Source organism: Mixophyes fleayi, chromosome 5 (genome assembly GCF_038048845.1).
Source record: "Mixophyes fleayi isolate aMixFle1 chromosome 5, aMixFle1.hap1, whole genome shotgun sequence".
Lineage (NCBI taxonomy): Eukaryota > Metazoa > Chordata > Amphibia > Anura > Limnodynastidae > Mixophyes > Mixophyes fleayi.
In genome coordinates, this window is record NC_134406.1 from 175,958,902 (window position 1) to 175,982,294 (window position 23,393).

General features: G+C 41.8%; 1 protein-coding gene across 2 annotated transcripts in view; it reads left to right on the forward strand.

The window, feature by feature from the left end:
• LOC142157776 (synaptonemal complex protein 2-like) overlaps positions 1 to 23,393 on the forward strand; it is a 195,751-nt gene that overhangs the window by 158,940 nt on the left and 13,418 nt on the right. For both annotated transcript variants that reach the window (XM_075211319.1, XM_075211320.1), the window contains exons 26-30: positions 411 to 545; positions 7,761 to 7,876; positions 14,913 to 15,007; positions 15,612 to 15,711; positions 23,256 to 23,314. In XM_075211319.1, coding sequence (XP_075067420.1) covers positions 411 to 545; positions 7,761 to 7,876; positions 14,913 to 15,007; positions 15,612 to 15,711; positions 23,256 to 23,314 — 505 coding nt within the window. The remainder of the gene's footprint in view (positions 1 to 410; positions 546 to 7,760; positions 7,877 to 14,912; positions 15,008 to 15,611; positions 15,712 to 23,255; positions 23,315 to 23,393) is intronic.

The window sequence follows — 23,393 nt, forward strand, 5'->3', positions numbered from 1 at the left end:
TGTTGATGCCCAGCACTCTACAATACCAAAAGGAAAGAAATTCTTTGGTCTATCATTATCATGAAAATTCTGTTACGAGTTTTAACTTTACAAACTCTTCGATTCTAAAAATTCACTTATCCAATGAACAGAGTTTCAGGACTGCTGGCTATATCCAGTATCAATGCAGTTATTAATTCTGAAGTCTGTTACATTAAACACAGTGCTTTTATGCACGCTTGCTTAATCTGTTTTACCTAGCCGTATTCATTGAACTATAATGAATGTCAAAGGCATATTTAAATGGAAAGCCGCTATTGATGCAGGCTTGATTGCATCTGTAACAGTATTGTAACATTTTTATAACTATAGGAAATGTGTTCTTATGATTTTACAATAATTTCTTTTCCTCTTAATTCCATGTCTCTCAGTTCTTCTGAAGGGGCTAAATACCTCGGACATAGTTGAGGATTTAAAGAAAAAAAGAAAGCGATCAAGCAGTGAAGACCATGGAGATTTCAGCTTAAAACCACGTAAACTTTTCAGTTCAAGTGAGAGAAAAAATGGTAAATGGAAAAGAGGTTTATGTATTTATTAACACGGCTCTAAATATCTAGGGAAAACTGGGTTTTGCTGTAATGTGAAGACGTAAAGAACATGTTTTAAGCACTATTTGGCTCTTCTGCCTAGGAAAACCTACATTGTTTCCATCCGCAAACCTATTTCACCTAAATTAAATGTTTTATAAGGACCATCTCGCTAAATAAAAATGGGAAATAGGATGGGGGACATAGACAGAAGCGGTAAGAAGATTATGTAGATCGGGAAGGTATAGAGGAAACATTTCACATCAATACAAAACATTAGTTATGAAATGAGTATTGCCAGAAATCAACTACATCTTTATATCTGAGATGTTAAATGCAGGGTGCCGAGAAAGAAATAAAAGCCCATATAGCCTCCCACAACCCCTACGTTTGTTTGATTTTCTTAAAGAATAGCTCCATGATGACTATAAATGTCTGTTTTAGCTAGAGAATTATCAGATGATTTCTACTTACAATAGGAAATGGTAGAACTGCATTTAACCACTCCTTAGCTATGGTCCATCACACAATGAAGAGGACATGAAGGACATAAAATTATAAAGGCCATTCAAGGTACCAATGATATTGGGTTATGGTACAAATCTCTGGAGAAATGTTCTATTGTGTGCACCAAAGGTTTCTGTCCCTGTAGAATCCCACCAGAAATATACCCTATGTGTCCCACTCAAATCATCTGTCAGGATCTGCCTCGTTTCCTTTCCAGCATCGTCAGGCTGCTGCTTCATCTCAGCAGCTCCTGCCTCTGGGATTTATTGGACTTTATTCTTGTGTTCATTGAATGTTCTCCCGCAGTATCTCTTATATACCAGAGGTGCTGTTGTTGTTGTGCTTGTTTCTTCCTACTACTAGAAGTACCTTGCTGCACTAATTAATCACCAGCACCTGATTGTCTCTATTTATACCTGCCACTCCCAATATACCTTGCTGGTCATTGTTGTATGTTGCTCTGCTGTCCCCTGTTGTGCTCCTGGTTCGCTTGTTCCCTGGGATTTCTACAAACTACCTGTTTGGCTGCATCAGCTGTGTTCCTGTTATTTGCTTTCTGCATTTCCCTGCAATCCTTGTTCTATATCTACACCATCCAGTTTGTACCATACTGCATTTTCTGGAAACATCTGCAATATATATTGTGCGTTTTCGCCATATTTCAGGCTCTTTAGCTGTGTTTCTCTGCATTGAAGCCTGACTACATCCCTATCCAGTTAAAATTTTATGGGATGTCTTGCTTAACTGCAGTCCAACTGGAGAACTGTGTACATGTTGTATATTGGCCTAAGTCTGTGACATTACATGTCCTACCAAGAAGGCTGGAAACACAATTTATTTTAATTTTCTACCTTGCATTCCTAATGTGCTCCAGCATTCTAATTTATAGAGGACTCTTTGTTTTCCCAAATTATTTTAGCCCACAGTTGCACTGTAACCTGTAGATAATGATTGTGGTGTTACAGTTCAATAATATGCTGATAGTTATCTTTTTCTTTATTAATGCAATAAACAAAATGTGCATTTTTACTATGGCAGAATCTACAAACTACATTACCCACAGGGCTTTCTTCAAAAAGCCTTTAATGTGTGGTGCTTTTCTCAGAGTGGCTTACTAGTTAGCGCTTCTGCCTCACAGCACTGGGGTCATGAGTTCAATTCCTGACCATGGCCTTATCTGTGTAGAGTTTGTATGTTCTCTTCCTGTTTGCGTGGGTTTCCTCTGGGTGCTCCGGTTTTCTCCCACACACCAAAAACATACTAGTAGGTTAATTGGCTGCTGTCAAAATTGACCCTTGTGTGTGTGTGTGTGTATCTCAGGGAATTTAGACTGTAAGCTCCAAATAAGCAGGCACTGATGTGAGTCAGCGGTGTGGAATTAGTGGCACTATATAAATAGCTGATGATGATCTAGTTCCCAGTATACTGGGTGATATGAATGGTTTTTTTTTTTAAAGTTGTAGCCCTTTTAAAACCCATATTAGGTCTACAAGGAATATATCATGATAGTATTGGGTCTAAATGAAGTAGGTGCCAGTGCTATCCTACAATCTTTTTGATTTTTTTTTTTATCAGTAGGTTTAAACTGGGTAACAAATGAGGAAAAAAAAAAAAGTATCTATAGTATTGGCAATTTCTTGTCCTCTGTTAAAAGAGAATCCTGTCCCAAATTTTTAGCTATTTGTAAACTTTTATGCTTCCTGATGAAATCCCGGCGAAAATGTAGCACAGACTCCTGGCAGTGAAAGGGTTAAGAAATACCTACTTCAATGTATTTAAATCATAAGTTCTTTATGATTTAAATAAATGGAACTAAAGACTTAATCAAATCAATGAAAATAATGTGTTTGAGTGCTTTGAAACACTTTGCCATACATGACTGAGTCATTAATAGAAAAACATGGTGGTGAAAGAAATAGAATCCTTTTTTAAATTACCATGAAAGTAAAAAAAAAAAAAAAAAAGTAACTTAATGCTTGTTGTATGTGCAACATTGTGTCCTAATGAAACTTTTTCTTATTTTTGGATAATTTTGTTAAATGATCATAAAAAAAGGATCACCAGATCAGTAGCTCTGTATAGGTCAATATAAATTCACCAGTTTGCTCACCAATGTTTGCAAATGAAAATAAATGACAGCTGATATTTAGCCATATTTACAAATAATTGTAAATGTAATAGAGAAACCATTTGGCAACAATTCAGCCAAAGAAATATGTATAAGTAATGAAACTTGGTTCCAGCCATATTTTCCTTTATTTAATAACAGAAGTGACCAGTTATGTATGTCAGAAGGATGACGTACAATTGGAAAAGGAAAATCCATGGCAGCCATTACAAATGGGTTAACTCCCTTGTCAGCTGCATAGCCAGGAAAAACAAACCCCCCAAAAGGTATACATTATGACTCTTCCTTCGACTGGTGTCTTACCTGTCTAAGCTGAGTAAGCAGTGTGTAAGTATGCTGTAGAAGTTGTTGTTTTGGGGGCCTACCTTTTTCCCTGTGGATCTGCGACGTACCTCCAGTTGGACAAACAAGGGCAGGGGTGACTTCCCTGAGTACATTAGTTGCTACAGTCGTGTAGCAATGCTTGGCCTGGCTTCTGGGCATTTTCCTTCTGGTTCAGAGGTCATGAACATGAGTTCACAGGTCATAGGCTGGCCTGAGGCCCAAAACAGCATGGGGTTCAGCTCAAAATGGTCTACTGTTCCATACACCACTAGAGTACTGTCTGCTGAATATTCTGCTTTTATGGAGCTTGACCCCATCCCAAAAAGCTGAACACCCTTTTCACGTAAACCCTTTAGTTAGGGGTGCTTTCTACGTATTTATTAGTCAACAGGTATTCTTCCTCTCAGTAGTATTTCAGAACCTTTGGAAGGAAAGAGAAATAGCAAATCTCATTACGTGTTTGTGGAGCATATGACACATTTTTCAGAACATTTTGATGGGACTTTATGTACAGATTGTGCTCCTCAGCCCAAAAGACCCACTTCCCAGCCTACTGAACAGTTTGTGGAATTAAATTCTGTATAAATGAGAGCAATACGTGACTACCGCCAACATAATCATGTACGAGAAAGTGAACAGACCATGGGGTAAATGTATTGAGCTGCCTGTTTGAAAAGAAATGTTGCCTTTAGCAACCAATCAGATTCTAGTTATTTATTTAGTATTCTACAAAATGATAGCTAGAATCTGAATGGTTCTTCTAGGCAACATCTCCACTTTTCAAACCTGTCGGAAACTCTAAGCTTGATACATTCACCTCCATGTCTATTAAAGGCATTGATGTAACAGAAAAGAACAATTGATTTCCTATGTGAAACTTCACTAGACACAATTACCCTTTCTGTTACAAACATGGCTTTATCTGTGGTCACTAGGAGCTTGCTCTGGCTGCATTCTTGGGTAGCGGTCCAATAATCACTTTCTCTTTCATGATAAACTTGATCCAATGATTGAAAGTATTACCATGGGCATATCTTATAATTTAAGAGAGTCATCAAGGTACTAGTAGTTTGCTAGACTGCTCTCAAAAGAAGAGAAGTCACTCTTTGGCTCCCTGGATAAGGTAGCATATGAGAAACTTTCAGCTGGGTCGTCTGACATCCCTACAGAACTAAAAGCGGCTGCACGCCAGCAGTCTAGGAACAGGAGACAATGTAATGGTAGACAAAGACTAAAGATTATCTCAGAAGATCTCTCATCCATTCAGGAAATTAGTCATTGCAAAAAAAAAAAAAGTTCATATTCCTGTCTGGATGTTTGCACCCCCCTTCCCCCTTGTTTTAAATTTTTATTTTGTTCATTTAATACTATATTATTAAAAGGTGACAATAACGGAACTTTTTTCTATTTTTTGCTTTCTTTTGGCATTTTATATTTCACATATGTCCTGCAGTGTGTTGTCTATCTCAATACAGCAAGTGCCGTAAATGTAGCGTGTACCTATACCCGTATTCAACAATAGACGTTTCTTCAGAGCAGCTTGTAGAATATGGACATTTTTAACAAAAACAAACGCACAATACATTAATTTTGCATGCCCTAATGCATCAGTCTCTAGGGATTTACATACTAATCCTACTTTCCAACACAAGGGAGTTTCCACTTTTCATATAAATCAGGAGATTATACATCAATCTCGCTGCCCACAACCAACTAATGACAAAAAGGAAAGATCACATATACACTTTGGTTAACCTCTCCAGAATGAACAGAGAAACATTGATCAATTATTTGTCCTTACTGTAGGAACTTGACAAGCATACACTCCATCCAAGCATACTCTTGAAAGATGGATTAGAGAGTCCTATGCACAGGCTTATGAGCGCAACGGATGTGTGGCTTTGGAAATTCTAAGAGCCCAATTTACAAAGGTGGTCCCAACGAGCTAGGCCTGCAGGGCTCAGGTCTCTGCAATGCAGCAGAGAGTAGTAATCGTATAGAGAAGATAATGTCTGATAAAGGTGTGAATTGATATCTTTTGCTGATGCCGTTTGGAAGGAAAATTTTTCAATAAGTTATTCAATGAAAATATTTTCACTTGACACTCAGTATTTGTTTTGCCAGGTCCACCATTTATTTTTATTCATGTGTTGCGTGGGTTTGTCCCACTTGTTATGACTTCCATTGAGGTGATAAGGAAATTAGAGAATTATTACAGTTCATTTTATTTCCTACATGGTAGCCGAATATTCCCATTCATATTGTCTGTGTAAAATGTTTCAGGAACAGTTTGGGATGTTTCTCAAAGACACCAGGGGAAGTAGGGTGTTACACTATATACTTTGCAGGATTATGTCTCTTTTCTGTTTTCAATCAGCTGACTAGGGAGTTTACCCATTTTTTTATGGCTGCTGTGGAGTGTCTCAAAGAAATTAAATTAATAAAAAAAAAAAAAAAAACACCAGCAGTTTCCTAATCAATGAAAAAATTATTACTAACTGGTAATGTAGTGGGGAATTAAGTCGCGCAGTCACCAGTAGGTTAATGCATGGTCAGTTATTCAGGCCTACAATGTCATATTATATATACTATAAACTAGAGGTTATATTATAAGCTATGTACACTCTACAGACTATATATTCAACTGCACAATGATTGCAACTAGGAAGGACATGGCTAAAAAGAAAAAAAAATTGAGTCCTTGATCTGTGTAAACAACAAATCTTGCACACCTAAAGGTATTTTTATAAATGGATAATCATTGATCCAGAGGCTATATAAATATTCTTTGTCGTGAATACACAGAGCATGAATGGAAATGTAACCGCACAAGCAGTTTTATGCTCCTTTACTGTTTTTTCGAAACATTGCTAAAATCTGGAAAAACGCATTTCTCCTGCAGATAAACGGATATTTTTTTTAAAATGTTTGCTTTTAATCTGTCAAAGTAGAATAATTGGATGAAAGAAAGTATATTGATTGATATTGTTTTACCGTGTGATTGCGATCAGTACGCCGCGTGTCATAGCGCAATCGCACGATAAATAACGCACGCATACACTCGCACTTACACATTCACTTGCATATAGTTCATCTTTATAATAGTTCCAATCCACAGTCATTTATGAACAGATGTTATTTAGTTTATAGTTAAATATTATTATAAGGTTATATGTACTTCAGTGAGATCTAAGGTTCAGGTCACAGGAAACATCATGTCTGATATCATTCTAATCCCCTATTTATTCACAGACGTCAGGTTCTATCGCCGAAAGGATCGCACCTTGCTTATGCTAGTTATGGATAATGGGGAATAAATTATTGGAATGGTATTGTCTGTGTAATGGTAATAGACCAGTTTAAACTAGTTCTTGGCGGGGAGATTAAGTATGCATCTTCCGGAGAGCTGACCCTCACCTTTGGATGGTTTTGTTTGAACTGACCTATGGACTGCATTACACTGGACCTTTCTGAAGCCTGATCCTATGGAAACATGCCAAGTCATCTGTATTGTATTTACTGTAACACCAAATGTGTATGTGTGTGTATGTATGTATGTATATATGTGTGTGTGTATGTATATGTATATGTATATGTGTATATATATATATATATATATATATATATATATATATATATATATATATGTATATGTATATATGTATATGTATATATATATATATGTATATATATATATATATATATATATATATATATATATATATATATATATGTATATATATATATATATATGTATATATATATATATATGTATGTATATATATATGTATGTATATATATGTATATATATATATATGTATGTATATATATGTGTATATATATATATATATATATATATATATATATATATATATATATATATATATATATATAATTTTATATTTATTTATTATTACTCTCTGGAATCCGCTTGCAGTCACTTTGACCACAGACTTCAGGATTGAATAACTGTATAGCTGAATCCAGCAGAGCACAGCGCAGTGTATGTATCGGCTGTATTTATTTATTGAACTGTTCTTCTTTTGCTAAATAAATTGCTTGTGCTTTGGAACCACACAAATCGCATAGACAATATTTTGATCTATTTTTTCAAGAGATACTGTAAGACTCAATATGCTAATAATTGAGAACACTGTATGCGTATTAAGGGTGTATTATATTTTTTTTAGGTGTGTTAAGGCCTAATATAATTTTTTATATTTTTGTTGCTGAAGTTTCAGAAGATCTGAAAGATGATGTTTTTCAACCAGATTCCCACACAATGGATGCAGGATGCAGCTTCCTTTCCTCTTTTGAAAGCTTCACCGAAGACCTTAATAGTAAAATTATGGTAAACTAATTTTATTTAATTGCCAATTTTCAATATGTTTCTAATATGCAAGTGTTATTTCATTTGAATTCTATCCATTCAGAATTTGTATCTTTTGATCATGAAACATCTTGGGAATCCCCATTAAACAAGCCTGACCAAATAATTGAAACATCCCTGACCTGGTGGGCTGCGATCACAGGAACCATAAAGACTGCCTGATATAGTGTCTACTGCAAGAGTGTCTCTGGGTCCAATGTGGTGGATGCAATAAGTTTCTGCAACCTCAAATGCGGAAATCCCGTTTAATTATAGAAATTCAGGATAACAATAAAGAAATAGAATTTATACCTTTTTGAATATTGGTCTTGATGAGTAAGTTGTTATAGTTAACTAGAGCAAAGAGATCCCACATAGCTACCTGTAACTAACATAATAGATTGAGAGTGCTTATGGTTCTCTGTCTGGTATTGAGTTACCACTAACAACATAAAGTGGCCTTTCTGGGAATTGTAATTTAGAAATTGCTGAGAAGTCACAGATTTACTTGTGGTATGAGCTTATGGAGGGCAATATCAAGAACAGCAAAGAGTATATGTTTGTCCCAGATAGATTTCAGACTACACTTTAGTTTCCCAACCATGGCATACATTCGTATTTTAATGTACTCAAAATAGTTTAATTTTTTCTTTTCATGATCGAAGTATATATGTGTGTGTGTGTGTGTGGATAAAGATATGTAGAGCTAGAGATATATTATATATAGACATAGATAGATATAGAGATATTTTTATTTTCTATGTCTTTCAAATTGAATTATCACTTTTTTGTTTTTTGTTTTTTTTTGTTTTTCACAGCATACATAGTTTTCTCTTTCATCCGGTCTGGGGGACACTGCTTACCAGGGGTTGTGGAGGGGAGCTTGGGATTTGGCACCTAACTAGTTAACTTTTAGTACTGCTGGCAGACCTCTCCCCTCTACAATCCCCCTGCCCTTTCCTGTCCTGTTTTTTTTAGGTGCCCTGGAGTTGGGGCAGTGTTTTAGTACTTAGGATAAATTTAATAGATTTACTTTATTTTATTTCTTTTTTCTAGGTTTTTTCTTTCAGCAGTGGCAGCGCTGGAGTGTGTTCTACTATAGAGAACACACTCACAGCTTCAGCGGCGCAGGCGTCCCTTTGCCAGATGAGCGCCAGCGGCGCTCACTGGTATAGATTGGAGAGACTAGAGGTGCCTGATTGAGGAGTGAACAAGCGGTCTCAACGGACCGCTGTCACTCCTCCAGCCTCCCCGATACCCGGCGCTGCCATTACAGGCAGAGAGTGCCGGTTATCGGCAACGGACAGACGCCGGCGGCCATTTTGTTTTGTTTTTTACAGCCATCGCTAGACGGAGAGGAGAAGAGGGGTCTATACCACGATTCCCCCCTCATACATAGGAGGGGGGCGCCGGGTAGCTATCGCTGCGGAGACCTCTGTCCTAGAGGTCTCCACTACTCTGCCACGCCTGCAGCTTTTAAAAGCAGGCTACAGTTCATTTTTTGATACAGCTGAAAAGCAGCAGTTACTGAAGGGGAGGGAGCTACAGCATAGAGTTCCCCCTTCCTTCCAGAGAGAAATGGTCTTTCCCAGCCTTCTGGCGCCAAGAGAAGCCCGGGAAGAGGAACAGAACGGAGGAAGCAGGCACAGGGCAAACTGCTGTTGGACTTCTCCCCTTTTGTGGCCTATTGGCTAAGTATCACCTTTATTACACACTTTCTAATGTTTTTAATAACTGGGCTAGTAGGATTTACACTATAGTCTCCTACTGGTTTATATATATTGGTGGTATTATTTTTACAAGTACAACTTTTATAAAAGATCTGTTGATTACTTGTTTTTTATATCTGTTCCTCCACATTTATATAAATATATATATATACTTGCTCTCTCTATCTCTCTCTCCATTTCCTCTCGGTGCTCAGCTAGAGTCATATTTTACTCTGTGTGTTTGGTGTGCCTTCCTTATAAGAATGACAGATAAGGGAAAGGGCCCCATGGCTAAATACTTCACATGCTCAAAGTGTCATGTAAAATTACCGTGTGGCCAGAAGGACCCTTTGGCGCTCTGCTCTGCATGCGAAGCAGGGGTTCCCACTGCACATACCCAGCAGCTTTCAGCCCCACCGACGGAGGAACCGGCCTGGGTGGCCTCCCTGACACAGTCGGTTTCCTCCTTTAGCTCAGATGGTTTTTCAGTCTAATGAGTTGTTATCTACTGTAGCAACTTCGGTAGCTAATAATGCTAACCCACAGTCAGACCTCCCAGCTTTCTCAGGTTCGAGTGCAGCGGGTTTGCCAGGACCTTCCTCATTGCAGCCTGACCCAGCCCCTGTTCTTACAGACCCGGCATGGTCTACGGCCTTTTTAAAGGGCTTGAACAAGCTAAACCAGTTGCTTGATACCGCTAATACCCCGCCTGCTAAAAGGAGACCTAGATCCGTAAATCCCCTTATGGTCCTATCAGACTCTGAAGAAGGCTCTGAGGAAGAGGGGGAAATTTATTCAGATCCTGACCAATTACACCAATTGCAACAGGAAGACAATCCCAAAAAAACAATTTGTTAATGATTTGGTTTTAGCGGTTAGACAGGCGTTGGACCTCCCTGAGCCGGAGGATCTTGCCCCCAGAGACAGAAGCCTCTTTAAGAAGGATAAGAGAGAGGCCAGACATTTTCCCCCTTCTTCTGGTTATTGCCGAAGGGGCATGGAAACAGCCTGAAAGAAGGTTTTCTATTCCTAGGAGATTCTCTTCCCTGTATCCCTTACAGGAGGAAGAGGTAGTTCGCTGGGAGACTATTCCCAAGGTAGATAGCCCTATTGCCCGTTTGGCAAAGCATACCTTACTCCCAGCTCCTGGTTCAGCGTCCCTTCCGGACGCCAATGACCGCAAGGTTGAATCCCAGCTAAAATCCATTTTTGCGGCTGCGGGTTCCTCTTTCAGACCTACATTTGCCTCAGCTTGGGTGGCTAGACCCATGGAAGCATGGGCAGACCAGCTGGCAGAGGCCTTACAGGACTCAGAACTTCTCCCCCTGGCCCTGTATTTGAAGGAGGCTTCCGGGTACCTATACGAGGCAGCCCAGAACTCAGCGGCGGTTTCCTCTTCCATTCAGGAGGCCTCTATTTCTGCAAGAAGAACGCTATGGCTGAAATCCTGGGAGGGTGATGCGGAATCAAAAAGGTCCGTTGAATCTATTCCATTCTCTGCAGCAGGTTTGTTTGGCCCGGAATTGGATACCCTTATTTCACAGGCAACGGGGGGGCAAAAGCACTTCCTTGCCAGTATATTCGTATAGGAGCCGCAACTCTCGGGGCAGCTCTTTCCGTCAGCCCTTTCGGGGGACCTCCTCTCATAGGGGACAGTCCTTTAGGGGCAGACAATTAAATTCTCGAGGCTCCTCCACTAGGGGGAGATCCTCGTTTGCATCTAAGCGCAGGAGAAACCTGCGTCCTGACGACCACCTTGTACCACAGGGGGCACCAGTGGGGGTACGTCTGTCTCTATTTTGGGAACAGTTGGCAGAGTCCTCCCAAGATCCTTGGATCCGGGAAATCATTTCAGAAGGATACAGGATAGACCTGTTGGGCCCGGCCCCGCAGCGCTACTTCCAGACCCCGCTCCCCCGGGATCCATTAAAAAGACAGGCTATACAGGATTGTGTCGCTTCTCTTCTGCTTCAGAAGGTCATCTGCAGAGTTCCAGATTGCCAGAAAGGGCGGGGGTTCTATTCCAACCTGTTCCTAGTCAGGAAGCCGGACGGCTCCTTTCGTCCCATCCTAAACTTAAAAGGCCTCAATGTTCACTTAAGGGTGAACAGATTTTGGATGGAATCTCTGAGGTCAGTAATAAACGGCCTAGAAAAGGACCAGTATATGGCGTCCATAGATATAAAGGACGCATACCTCCACGTTCCCATTTGGATCCACCATCAGTCTCTTCTCAGATTCTCGGTGGGACCATTTCACTACCATTTTCGGGCCCTCCCCTTCGGCCTCTCAACTGCGCCAAGGGTCTTCACGAAAATTATGTCAATAATGGCAGCATGCCTTCACCTGCAGGGAGTTCAGGTCGTTCCTTATTTGGACGACCTACTCATCAAGGCTTCCTCAGAGGATTGTCTACTTCATCATTTATCCCTCACCCGAGCGGTTCTCGAGGGCCACGGTTGGCTGATAAATTCAGCAAAATCCCAGATGGTTCTGTGTCAGCGCATGGTTTTTCTGGGACTCATCATGGACACCAGCAAACAAAGGGTGTTTCTCCCAGTAGAGAAGATCAGCTCTATTCAGACTGTAACTTCTCAGGTTTTGTCTTCCCCAAGTCCCTCAATACATTTATGCATGAGGCTACTCTGAAAGATGGTGGCCTACTTCGAGACCATTCCCTTTGGTCAGGCCCATTCTCAATGTTTCCAGTGGGCTCTACTGTCGAAGTGGTCAGGATCACACCTGCACCTGGAACTTCAGAGGATCTCCCTATCCCCGAGGGCGAGAGAATCTCTACAGTGGTGGCTGGTTCAGGATCATCTGAAAGTGGGCAGATCCTTCGCTCCATGGTCGTGGATCATAGCCACGACGGACGCCAGCCTGAAAGGTTGGGGGGCGGTAGTCTTGCACCTCCGACTTCAGGGACGCTGGTCGGTTCAGGAATCAGCTCTATCTATAAATGTATTAGAATTGAAGGCCATTCTCTTGGCCCTCAAGGGAGCTCAGCCCCTTCTTCGGGGTCACCCGGTCAGAATTCAGTCCGACAATGCCACGGCTGTGGCATATGTCAACAGGCAGGGAGGAAACAGGAGTGCAGCTGCCATGGATATCGCAGCTCAAATACTGGTTTGGGCGGAGTTAAACGTTCCGGCAATATCTGCAGTTTTCATTCCAGGAATAGAAAACTGGGAGGCGGACTATCTAAGCCGAAACCAGATGATGCCGGGAGAGTGGTCACTCCACCCGGAAGTCTTCCAGTCCCTGGTTCGGAAGTGGGGTCTTCCGGACATAGATCTCATGGCCTCCAGGCACAACAGGAAAGTTCCAAGGTTTTGCGCAAGGACGAGGGATCCCCTAGCGCAGGGGTGGGCAAACCAGTCCTCAAGGGCCATCAACTGTTCATGTTTTTAGGATTTCTTTAATCATGCACAGCTGAGTTAATCTATTTGGCTGGGTCAGTAATTATCCCAGCTGTTTCTACAGACAGAAATCCTAAAAACATGAACTGTTGTTGGCCCTTGAGGACTGGTTTGCCCACCCCTGCCCTAGCGGTAGCAGTGGATGTCATGACGATGTCATGGGAGTTCAGGATGGGATACCTATTTCCTCCAATTCCCATGCTTCCTCGCGTCCTCAAACGAGTAAGGCAGGCCGGTCTGCCGGTAATTCTAGTTGCTCCCTCTTGGCCGCGCCGAGTGTGGTACGCAGACATATTGTCAATGGTGGAAGGGCCAGGGGTCCATCTTCCGCATCGAGACGACCGTCTTCTACAGGGTCCATTCCACCACCAGAGTTTACCTCAGCTCAGTTTAACGGCATGGCTGTTGAAGCCAGCCTCTGGAGGTCTAGAGGTTTTTCTTCCAGCGTAGTTAACACTTTAATATTAGCTAGGAAACCTGCTACATCTCGCATCTATCACAGGATTTGGAAGGCCTACATTAGGTGGTGCGATAACAGGACATGCAATTCATCCGTTTTTCATATTCCTCGCTTTTTAGCTTTTCTTCAAAAGGGCCTGGAAGCAGGTCTCAGATTAGGTTCCCTAAAGGTGCAGGTATCGGCACATTCAGTATTTTTTCATATGAAATTAGCTGATTTGCCAGATATTAGAACTTTTTTTCAAGGAGTCTTGCACATACAGCCTCCTTATGTACCTTCTACAGCTCTGTGGGATCTCAACAGGGTACTGGATATGCTCAAGGGGCCTCCATTTTGAGCTCTTGAGGGAGACAGATTTAAAATGGTTGACCTTGAAGGTCCTCTTTCTTTTGGCAATCGCATCTGCTCGTAGGGTTTCTGAATTAGGAGCCTTGTCCTGTAGAGAACCTTATTTGGTTTTCCACGAGGACAGAGCGGTGTTAAGGACCCTTCCTTCCTTTGTCCCCAAAGTAGTGTCAGCTTTCCATCTTAACCAGGAAATTGTAGTTCCGGTCTTTTCAGCTTCTTCCCATTCAGATAAACAATCTATGGATAAGTTAGATGTTGTTAGGGCTCTCCGCATATATGTTAAAAGAACTTCCCAGATTAGACGAACTGACTCTCTGTTTGTACTTAATGACGCTAATAAGAGAGGCTGGCCAGCCTCAAAACAATCCATCGCAAGATGGATTACGTCTACCATCAGACAAGCATATATAAAGGCTAACCGTCCTGTGCCGGAGAGACTTACAGCCCATTCCACCAGATCGGTAGGGGCTTCGTGGGCAGCAAGGAATGGAGCTTCTGCAGACCAGCTTTGCAGGGCAGCCACCTGGTCCTCTGTCCACACCTTTACAAAATTTTATCAGTTTAATGTTTTTGCATCAGCTGATGCAGATTTCGCGCGTAGTGCTTTACGAGCGGGATTTTCAGAGTAGTCCCACCCTTAGGGGGCTGCTTTAGAACGTCCCCATGGTAAGCAGTGTCCCCCAGACCGGATGAAAGAGAAAAGAGGATTTATGTACTTACGTTAAATCCGTTTCTCTGATTCTGTCTGGGGGACACTGCGATCCCTCCCTTTTGTTTTCTTCTGTGTGCTCTTGTTTGACTGCCCTTTTTTATCCTGGGGCTTTTTAAAACTAACTGGACAGGAAGGGGCAGGGGGATTGTAGAGGGGAGGGGTCTGCCAGCAGTACTAAAAGTTAACTAGTTAGGTGCCAACTCACAAGTTCCCCTCCACAACCCATGGTAAGCAGTGTCCCCCAGACGGAATCAGAGAAACGGATTTAACGTAAGTACATAAATCCTCTTTTTCGGGATTTTGTTTTTTTTCCATTAATTGAAATTATCCAGTAAGTAAGCATTTTTTTTTCTTTCCCCCCTGCATTCAGTCTAGATATAAAAGGATGGGAGTTCGGGCTCAGGATGTTCTGTCAACGGCACACTCGCATGTCTCAAATTTAATAAACCAAATACAACGGTGCAAGTAAGTAATTAGGCTGAAGAGAATTGATTGAGTTCTGTTGCTGTGGGGATAAGGAAAAAAGCTTTTCTGCTTTATATCCTGGGTACACAAAATTTGGGCCTTCATCAGAGCTTGGTCCCAAATGAGGCTGATGATATGCTACATTTTGTTATGCAAAGCCTAAGATTATTGCCTCTTCACCCTCTTTGCATAACATCGTTGCTGTTCATTACATGATGTGCCAGTACACCATGGTACATCTACATGACTATTACAAATCCTATATATTGGGGCAGCACCGGTGGCTTAGTGGTTAGCACTTCTGCCTCACAGCACTGGGGTCATGAGTTCAATTCCCGACCATGGCCTTATCTGTGTGGAGATTCTATGTTCTCCCCGTGTTTGCGTGGGTTTCCTCCGGGTGCTCCGGTTTCTTCCCACAGTCCAAAAACATACTAGTAGGTTAATTGCCTGCTATTAAATTGCCCTTAGTCTCTCTCGGTCGGTCTGTGTGTGTGTATGTTAGGGTATTTAGATTGTAAGCTGCAATAAAGGAGAATATAATTGCATGTGTAGCTGTGTAAGAACAACTGAAAGTTTTTTTAACATCATTTGTTTCTTACAGTATTCGGAAATTAGATCATTTTCGCAGGATTGTTGTACAAGAACTGTCCAGCCTTGAAAGTGATAATCAGGTTTTAAAAGACCTAGAGAAGGAAACATTGGTAAGTAGTGACCCAGACACCATTGCTTAGTTTATTAACCATTTTGACTATTTCAACTGATTTGGGTTTTTCCCAAAAGCTCTTCGAGAAAAAAATACATTAGGCTTTCAAAGGGATACTTTTGTTATTGTCTAAAACTATTGTGCTTTTGTCTTCATTAGCAGAGGCTCATTGCATTCTTTCACTTTTGAATGATTTTTAGGTTGCAAGTATAAGATAAATCACCCAAGCCATTAAGCCTCTCCAGGTCAAGAGGGGGAGATTCTTCTGTAAATAGTCTGTACTTTAAATAAGGTGTTTTTTTTTTGTTTGTTTGTTTTTTTTCATGGGATTGCTGCTTTAACATAAATCAATGTGGCACGCTTTTAAGAAGCTTCATAATTACAGCTTTTCCTTGGTTTCTTCAGGCTGCTATTAATTTATCATTTTAATTTCCAGTGTCGTGACTACCATAGCAACCACAGTCACATGGCACATGATGTAGTGAGCAGAAGCTCTCTGAGCTCTTTCTGTACTGTAAAATCCTTCCTGGAGGGCAGATGCTAGTCGAGCACAAACCCAGAGAGATATAAAAAAAAAAAAAAATTCTGGGAGGACTGATCAGAAAAATGAAAAGCATGCTTCACTTGCTTTTTTAAAAAACAAACTTGTGGGATTGCTGCATTAAAGCATCAATCCCATGAAAAATGAGGTGTGTTTTCTCTTTGTTGCATTTGGGAGACACTGTGACAATAGAATATATTAGATGGACTTGAAGGAAGAGCACTTTAAATCTTAAACTGTTAAGTGGATAGCTCCTTCTCTACTATGACCCTCCCATCTGGAGCCTTCCTCCGTTTTAGTAAAGTGCCCTTAGGGATAGGCTGTTTTTGTCTTTTTAGGGCTGTTTTCCCTATGTCAATTTTTTGTCTTTTTTTTTTGTTTTGTTGTTTGTTTTTTGGTTTTCTTTTGTGTATGTGTGTATGAGCAGAAAACATTAGATGCAGATCAGACTGTTCACTCTCAAGAAGTGAATTTCCTGTTAAATGCCTTCTCGCTTGGTCTCTAATCAGCGGATATTAGACTTTGGGCTTCCCTCTACCTAGACATTTGCCAGCTCCTCTGCATTATCTTGCAGCAGTGCGACCGTGCTCTGCGTGCTGCAGAGATGGTGTTATGGAAACTAAAAGCGCCATCCTTGTCAACAAGCAGCTCGAACAAGTAGGGAGCAACTTCTTCAGGGAGAGAACAGCTTCAGCGGCAAGACCAAGGAAAACCGCTACAGTGAGACCCCCCTTTGGCAATGAGCACTTCTTCACTTGAAGATGCACCTCTGCAAGGGGAGGGCATCAGCAGCAGTCCTCCATTATTGGAGATTACATCTGGGGCTGAGGTTCTGACAGAGTGATGAGTAGACGGAGAACAGTGCACTTACTGGATGTGCTGATGGGAGGAGAACTTACTAGTATCGGAGTGTTCTCCTTCATTGCCATTTTTCGCTGCAGTGGGTCATTATCTCCTGCTGTGCTCCTTCATTTGGCAGCTGCTGCTCACAAAGTTAACTATATTTTTTTTTTAGACATGTGTAGTGTATTTGGCTCTATATCTGTAAGGGACTAGACTGTCTGTATTACATATAGCATTAGAGTTATCTGAACTTGTTCATTACTATTTATTTTTCTGCTGGCTATTTCTATATACTTTAATTTCACCTTTATGGCTGAAAAAGGGACTGCCAAGACAAAACCACTAGCGTGGCTTCCCAGGCTTATGCAGATCTGGTGTTCATTTTAGCAGAGACCTCCTTTGGAATGCTGCCTTACCTCCCCCCGTTGGAAAACAGGCAACGCCATATTTCTGAAACGATTGTTGGAGGTTTGGCAAACTTTGGGTTTTGCAGAATCTAAGGTTACAGATTCTACTGACTTTTTGCTTCTTTGTTTTTTTTAAAAAGAGTCAACAGTCTGTTTTCCACCATCTTCTCGTCCGTCTCGTTCGTTGGCGGGGGAGCTGAAAAAAAAAGCATACTCATGTGATCGCGGCGCCGGTGTCCCTCCTCTCTGCTCCATTCGCACTGACTGCCGGGCGTGACGTCATCAAGTCACACCCGACAGTCAGTGAGGAGCGCTGCAGAGAGGACCATGCAAGAAGAAAGAAGAGAAGACAAAAGAAAAGAAAGAAGCTAAGAAAAGGTAAGTAAAGAAACATAGAGGCAAGGGGAAGAAAACAGGGACAGTGCTATAAAGAAGGGGGGAGAGAGGCACAGAGTGAAAAGAAGGGGGGAGAGAAGCATGGAGGGCGCAGTGTGAGCATAAGGGGGGGCACAGTGTAGTTGTGATGAAGGGCCACAGTATTGTGTGTGTGATGGCACAGGGGGCTTGTTGCAATGTAGTGTGTGTGAGGTAGGTGGTGGCTAATTAATGGGTGTTATTTTTTTTGTAGGCTGATGGTGAGACAATTTAACAGTGGGGACTATTAATTTAAGATGGGGTGGTTTGGGGGCTATTAAATGTGGGCGTGAATTTGGGGAGAATGAGGTCTATTTATTAAATGTGACTATGATTTATTTATATGGCAGTGATGGTTGCGGGAAATAGGTATTGCTGGGGCTGTTTGCAGGAAGGGAAATAGGTTTACTTATTATATTATTTTAATGTTGGGGCTGGAGGAAGGCCTAATTATTAATCATGGGTGCTATTGATTTAACGCCGGGGCTGGCTGTAATTTTCTAAATGTAGCCATTTTTTTTTCCAAATAGGTCCTGCAACATTCCAGGATCCAGACAAGCCGCAACTAAAGAAACCAGCAGCCACAGGTGGTGAAAGTGAGAAGAACAGGTAGGAGAGAGCAGCAGTGTGTGTGAAATGTTGTGATTCTAGTAGGGACAATTTTTGGTGAGTGTTGTGCCCAATGTAAGGTGCAGGCCAAGACTGAACTCTTTCTGTACACACTGCAATCATTCTATACTACACTGTGGCGCTAGATGTCCTGAAAGTCAGGAGTGCTTGGACATATGTCACACTCCAGTGAATTCAGGACCTAGTGATTTTGATGTGCTAGTTACGCCCCAATGACGCATTGCCACGCCCCCAATTATGAGCATATCCCTGAAAAATTTTGCGCTGCCACTAAGCGGCGCAATTTTTTAAAGCTTACTCGACTATAAGGGGGGCCCAATGAATTTGTTGTACCAGGGCCCTGAATTCCTCTTGGCAGCCATGTTGTCGACTCCAAACTCAATGCACTCAAAATTTTGGCAAGGCATTCCCTGTGACTATGACCCTGATTGGCAAATGAAGAATGAACAGTGGAGTCTTTACCATTTGACGATATTCCTCTTTTTGGTTCAGAACTGGAGCAGATTTTTCAGGTAGCTACAGGAAGTAAGCTCCTTTCTGCCTGTAAGGAATATTAAACCGAAAAAACAAAGATTTCGGCCCTTAAAGATGAGAGCAGCTTCCACCAGAGGGCAGTCTTCTCCATCTCGTGGAGGTTTTCACAGAGGTGTGACCCCTAAGCCGAGAGAAAAGATCTCTGCGTGACATGACAATCCAACACATCACTATGGTGGGGACCCATCTCCCGCCGTTTCAAATTTCCCCACCTCTGATTCTTCACCACAGGCCTACCCGACTACAGACTCACAGAACTGGTGCAATGCACAGTTTCATGTTTTACCCTTTGGCCTAGCTACCACCCCAATGATGGTCATCAAAATTATGGCCATCGTTGCAAGTTTCCTGCGTTCAGGGCATAACAATTGTACATTATTTGGACAACCTTTTGTTAAAGGTGCTGTCGGAATCTGCTCAGCAACAGCACATTCAGCTGACTATCCAGATAATGGAGAGACACGGCTGGATTCTCAATCTTCCCAAGTCTTCCTTGATTAAAACAGTTTCTCTACTTCAGTTTCGACGGTGTGTGAAAAGGCATTCCTCCAGGAGGGCACAGTCCTTTTCATTCTGAATAAGACAAGCCTTACTGGTCAGACAGGAAGTATCTTCTCTGCATGAAATTCCTGGGGTCATGGTGTCTGTGTTCACGGTGGTGCCATTCGGACAGTTTCATACAGCAGGCGCTTCTCGGGAGGTGGTCTGTCTAAGTCCACCCTTCAGCTTGACAGGCAGATCATCACTTTGACCAGGGCCATGTGACAGTTCCTCATGTGGTGGTTGGCAAGAACAAATCTCAAACGGTCATTCCTTCCAAAAGTGGGGGTGGGCCTTAGTCACCGCAGACAAGAGTTTGTCCAGTGGGAGGAGTAGTCATAGGTCTTCTCTGGTTCCAGTAATTCTGGTCTCACCACAACTGCTTTATTGCCCATCAATGTCCTGGTGTTGAGAGCGATTGCACAGGGTTAGGGGAACATGGCCGAAAAGCCTAATCGGACAATGCTACAGCGCTAGCCTACCGGAACCATCAAGAGGGAACATGTAGGGCCATGCACAGTACGGATCATGTCCTGGGAGAGCGCCATTTTCCAGTGATTTCGGCCACATTCCTCACTTAAATGGAGAACTGAGAGGCCGATTCTCAGCCTAAACTGGAACCAGCTGGGAGAACAGTCCCTTCATGCAGAGGTATTTGCTCAACTGATATATTCCTGGGATCAGCCAGAGATGGATCTCATGGGATCGTGTCTGCACTTCAAAGTTCCGCTGTTCTGTGCCCATTCCAGAGCCTCCTAGGTACACTGATGCCATAGTTATCCCATGGAAGTTTCATCTTTTGTACCTGTTCCTGCTGATTCTTATGCTTCCACAGGTGTTAATGAAACTAAAATAAGTAGCCACCATTTTGGTGCCTCCGGCACAGGTCGTCCTAATGTTGGCTGTGTGTCCGCCTTACAATTTCTCTTTTTGTCCAGATCTTCTGATCCAGGGTCCTCTTTAAGTCGTCTGAATGTGACTTTGTGGCTTTGAAACAGTGATCCTTCAGGACAGATTTTTTTTGCACAGGGTTGTGCAGACTATGATTAAGGAGAGGAAATAATCTTCTGAAAATTATTACCATGCATGGAAAGCTTATATTCAGTGGTTTGAAGATCACAGTTTTGACACTTACTTGTTTAGTCTTTCCTGCTCGTTAACCTTTCACACGATTGTTTTTGACAAGGGCCTCCGGCTCTTTGAAGATGCAGGTTCAGTTTTCTTTCTGCACAAGGTAGCATTAATGAGAGAGATGCAGACCTTCCTATAATGGGTTCTACAAGGTCGTCCCACCTTTGTACATCCTGTAGAACCTTGGTCTGACCGAATGGATCGCCTAAGCCACCCTGTCGTTGCTGGGAACCGGCTGGGCTTACTTTGCCACCGCCCCCTTTCATTATTCCGAATATGCCCCTCCTGTTACAGTAGAAGGAGCCTGCTGCCACCACTGGAGTCCTTTATGGCATCCAGAACCATGTTCCTTCTGGGTAACTGTCACTGTACTCCCGTGCTGGTACACTTGGACTGGTACCCCTGACCGCTTACTATGGATCAGGGTTCTGTAGATGGATACCCCTGGCCTATCACTGGCCAGAGCTGCTGGGTAGCAGGCAGAGCGGTGGTACTAGGAGCTGGGTCCAAACTTCAGAACACTTGGAGGACGGATTAGATTTAGGGTTTAATCTGTAGGTCACATGATTACAGCAATATTGAAGAAGTTGTCGAGCGGGGTCTTGAAGCAGAGAGTGATGTTTAGTTCGCTCAAATGTCCTGACAAGGACAGTTCCACTGATTAAAGGTATCAGTGGTCAGATCTGATGGAGCATCAGCATGATACATTTCATTGTACAAGGGCTATTTTTATACAGTTTTAGACACAGTCTCACAGGGTATTTTTAGAATTGGGATGCAATTTGTTTACCCAAACATGGATTTACATGCAATGCAAAGCTAACAATATTTACACTTATCTGTGACATCCTAAAACCTTGCTGTGATTTCCTGCTTCTTATTTTGGACACAGTGGACATCTGACAGCAAGTCTATATACCCCTTCTTTTCCTTTAAGGGGTATTGGACACTTACATCAAAAGGTCTAATTAACATGCGCTTAGCATGGGAGCTTTCTTCCAACAGTTGCAGAATACACATTTCCTCCAAAAAAAAAAAAAGATTTCCCCAAGACAAGTTGCAAAACCCCAAACAAGACATTTCCTTACACCAAGATACACAAAATAGTTCCTAAACAAAGGCTTCTTGTATCAGATATATACATCAGAAATAATGCATTTACTCTAGCAAGATTAAATACAACAAATTTCTTCCCAGGTCTCAGAAATAAAGATTTATTTTACCAACATACCCACAGTATCAAAAATAAGTGCATTTGCAACTAAATAAGCGCTATGCGCTATTTCCTTTAAATACATTTTTATACCATAAGTTATTTATAAAAGTGATCCAGTCACACTTGGGATCATAACTTTAGTGCTTAAGGCACTTACTAGAGATCCCTTTTGAGCTTTTGGAATCAGTTGATCTCTTATGTTAACCGGAAGGTCCTATTTTTATCTCTACAACTCGTCATGTGTTGAAGTTGGGGACGTTGTGCTATATTTCAATTTTCCTGGTTTTCATTCTGACAGGGCAATGCATTGCATGTAGGTCTCTTTTGTGACTAAGGGGGTCTCCCATTTTCACTTGAACCAGGAGATTGTTGTTCTGACATTTGTCTTAAATCTCCGACTTTTGATTCATCTTTGCAGCTTCTGGATGTGTCTTTGCTTGTAGGAGAACATCCTCTATTTGTTTGACTTACTTTAAGATATCTAGATCGGTGCCGGTTGGCTTTAAGGCTCATTCGACCTGGACTGAGCAGTGCTTTCTGTGTATCATGCTGCTTCGGCCACACAGTTGTGCTACTTGGTCGTCTGTCCACACCTTCTCCAAATTCTACAAGGGCTTTGCCTCTAGGGATGCTAGCTTTGGGCGTGCCGTTGTTTCAGAGCAATCCCACCCTTAGTGGCAGCTTTGGAAAGTCTCCGTTGTAGCAGTCCCCCATTTGCAAGAAAGAGGAATTTGTCATATATTCATTTCTCTGGGTTCATTGGGGAACGCTGTGTCCCCTCCCCTTGCTCTGGATTTTTAGTGGTAGTGGTGGCTGTTTATGTTCTTGTTACACCTAGTTGGGCCCTCACTTTTTGACTTCTAAAATTGAAGAAGGCTCCATATCGGAGGGGCATAGTAGGGGAGGAGCTATCCACTTAACAGTTTAAGATTTAAAGTGCCCTTGCTTCAAGTCCACATACATTACCCCATTGTCGCACTATGCCCCAATGGACTCATAGAAATGGATTGTACAAATCACTGTAGCTATGGCTGTGGGGTCTATTTATTAAAATGTGTTAAGCCTAGAAAAGCTTTTATCGCTTATCAAAGGGTTAACGCCAGAGATCACAGATGTCTCTGGCGTTAACCCAGTTTTATCTCTAAGCGGCCATTTGCTGTGGCACAAGCTTTGGGATACTGTAGAAATTATTTGTTAAATTATTTTAAGGTAATTTTTTTAAATAAAGACTAATGCTGAGTTTATGTTGTACCTATATTTTTTATTTTTATTTTTTTTCTTATCAGGAATTTTGGGAGGCACAAACTGTGAAAATTAATGAATTTTGCACCAATCAAAAACAAAGGTACAGTAGCTGACTGTTCTACCAATGTTTACTTCTTTCGTGTCAGTCTCCTGTGCTCATCGCACATGACTCTCTTAGA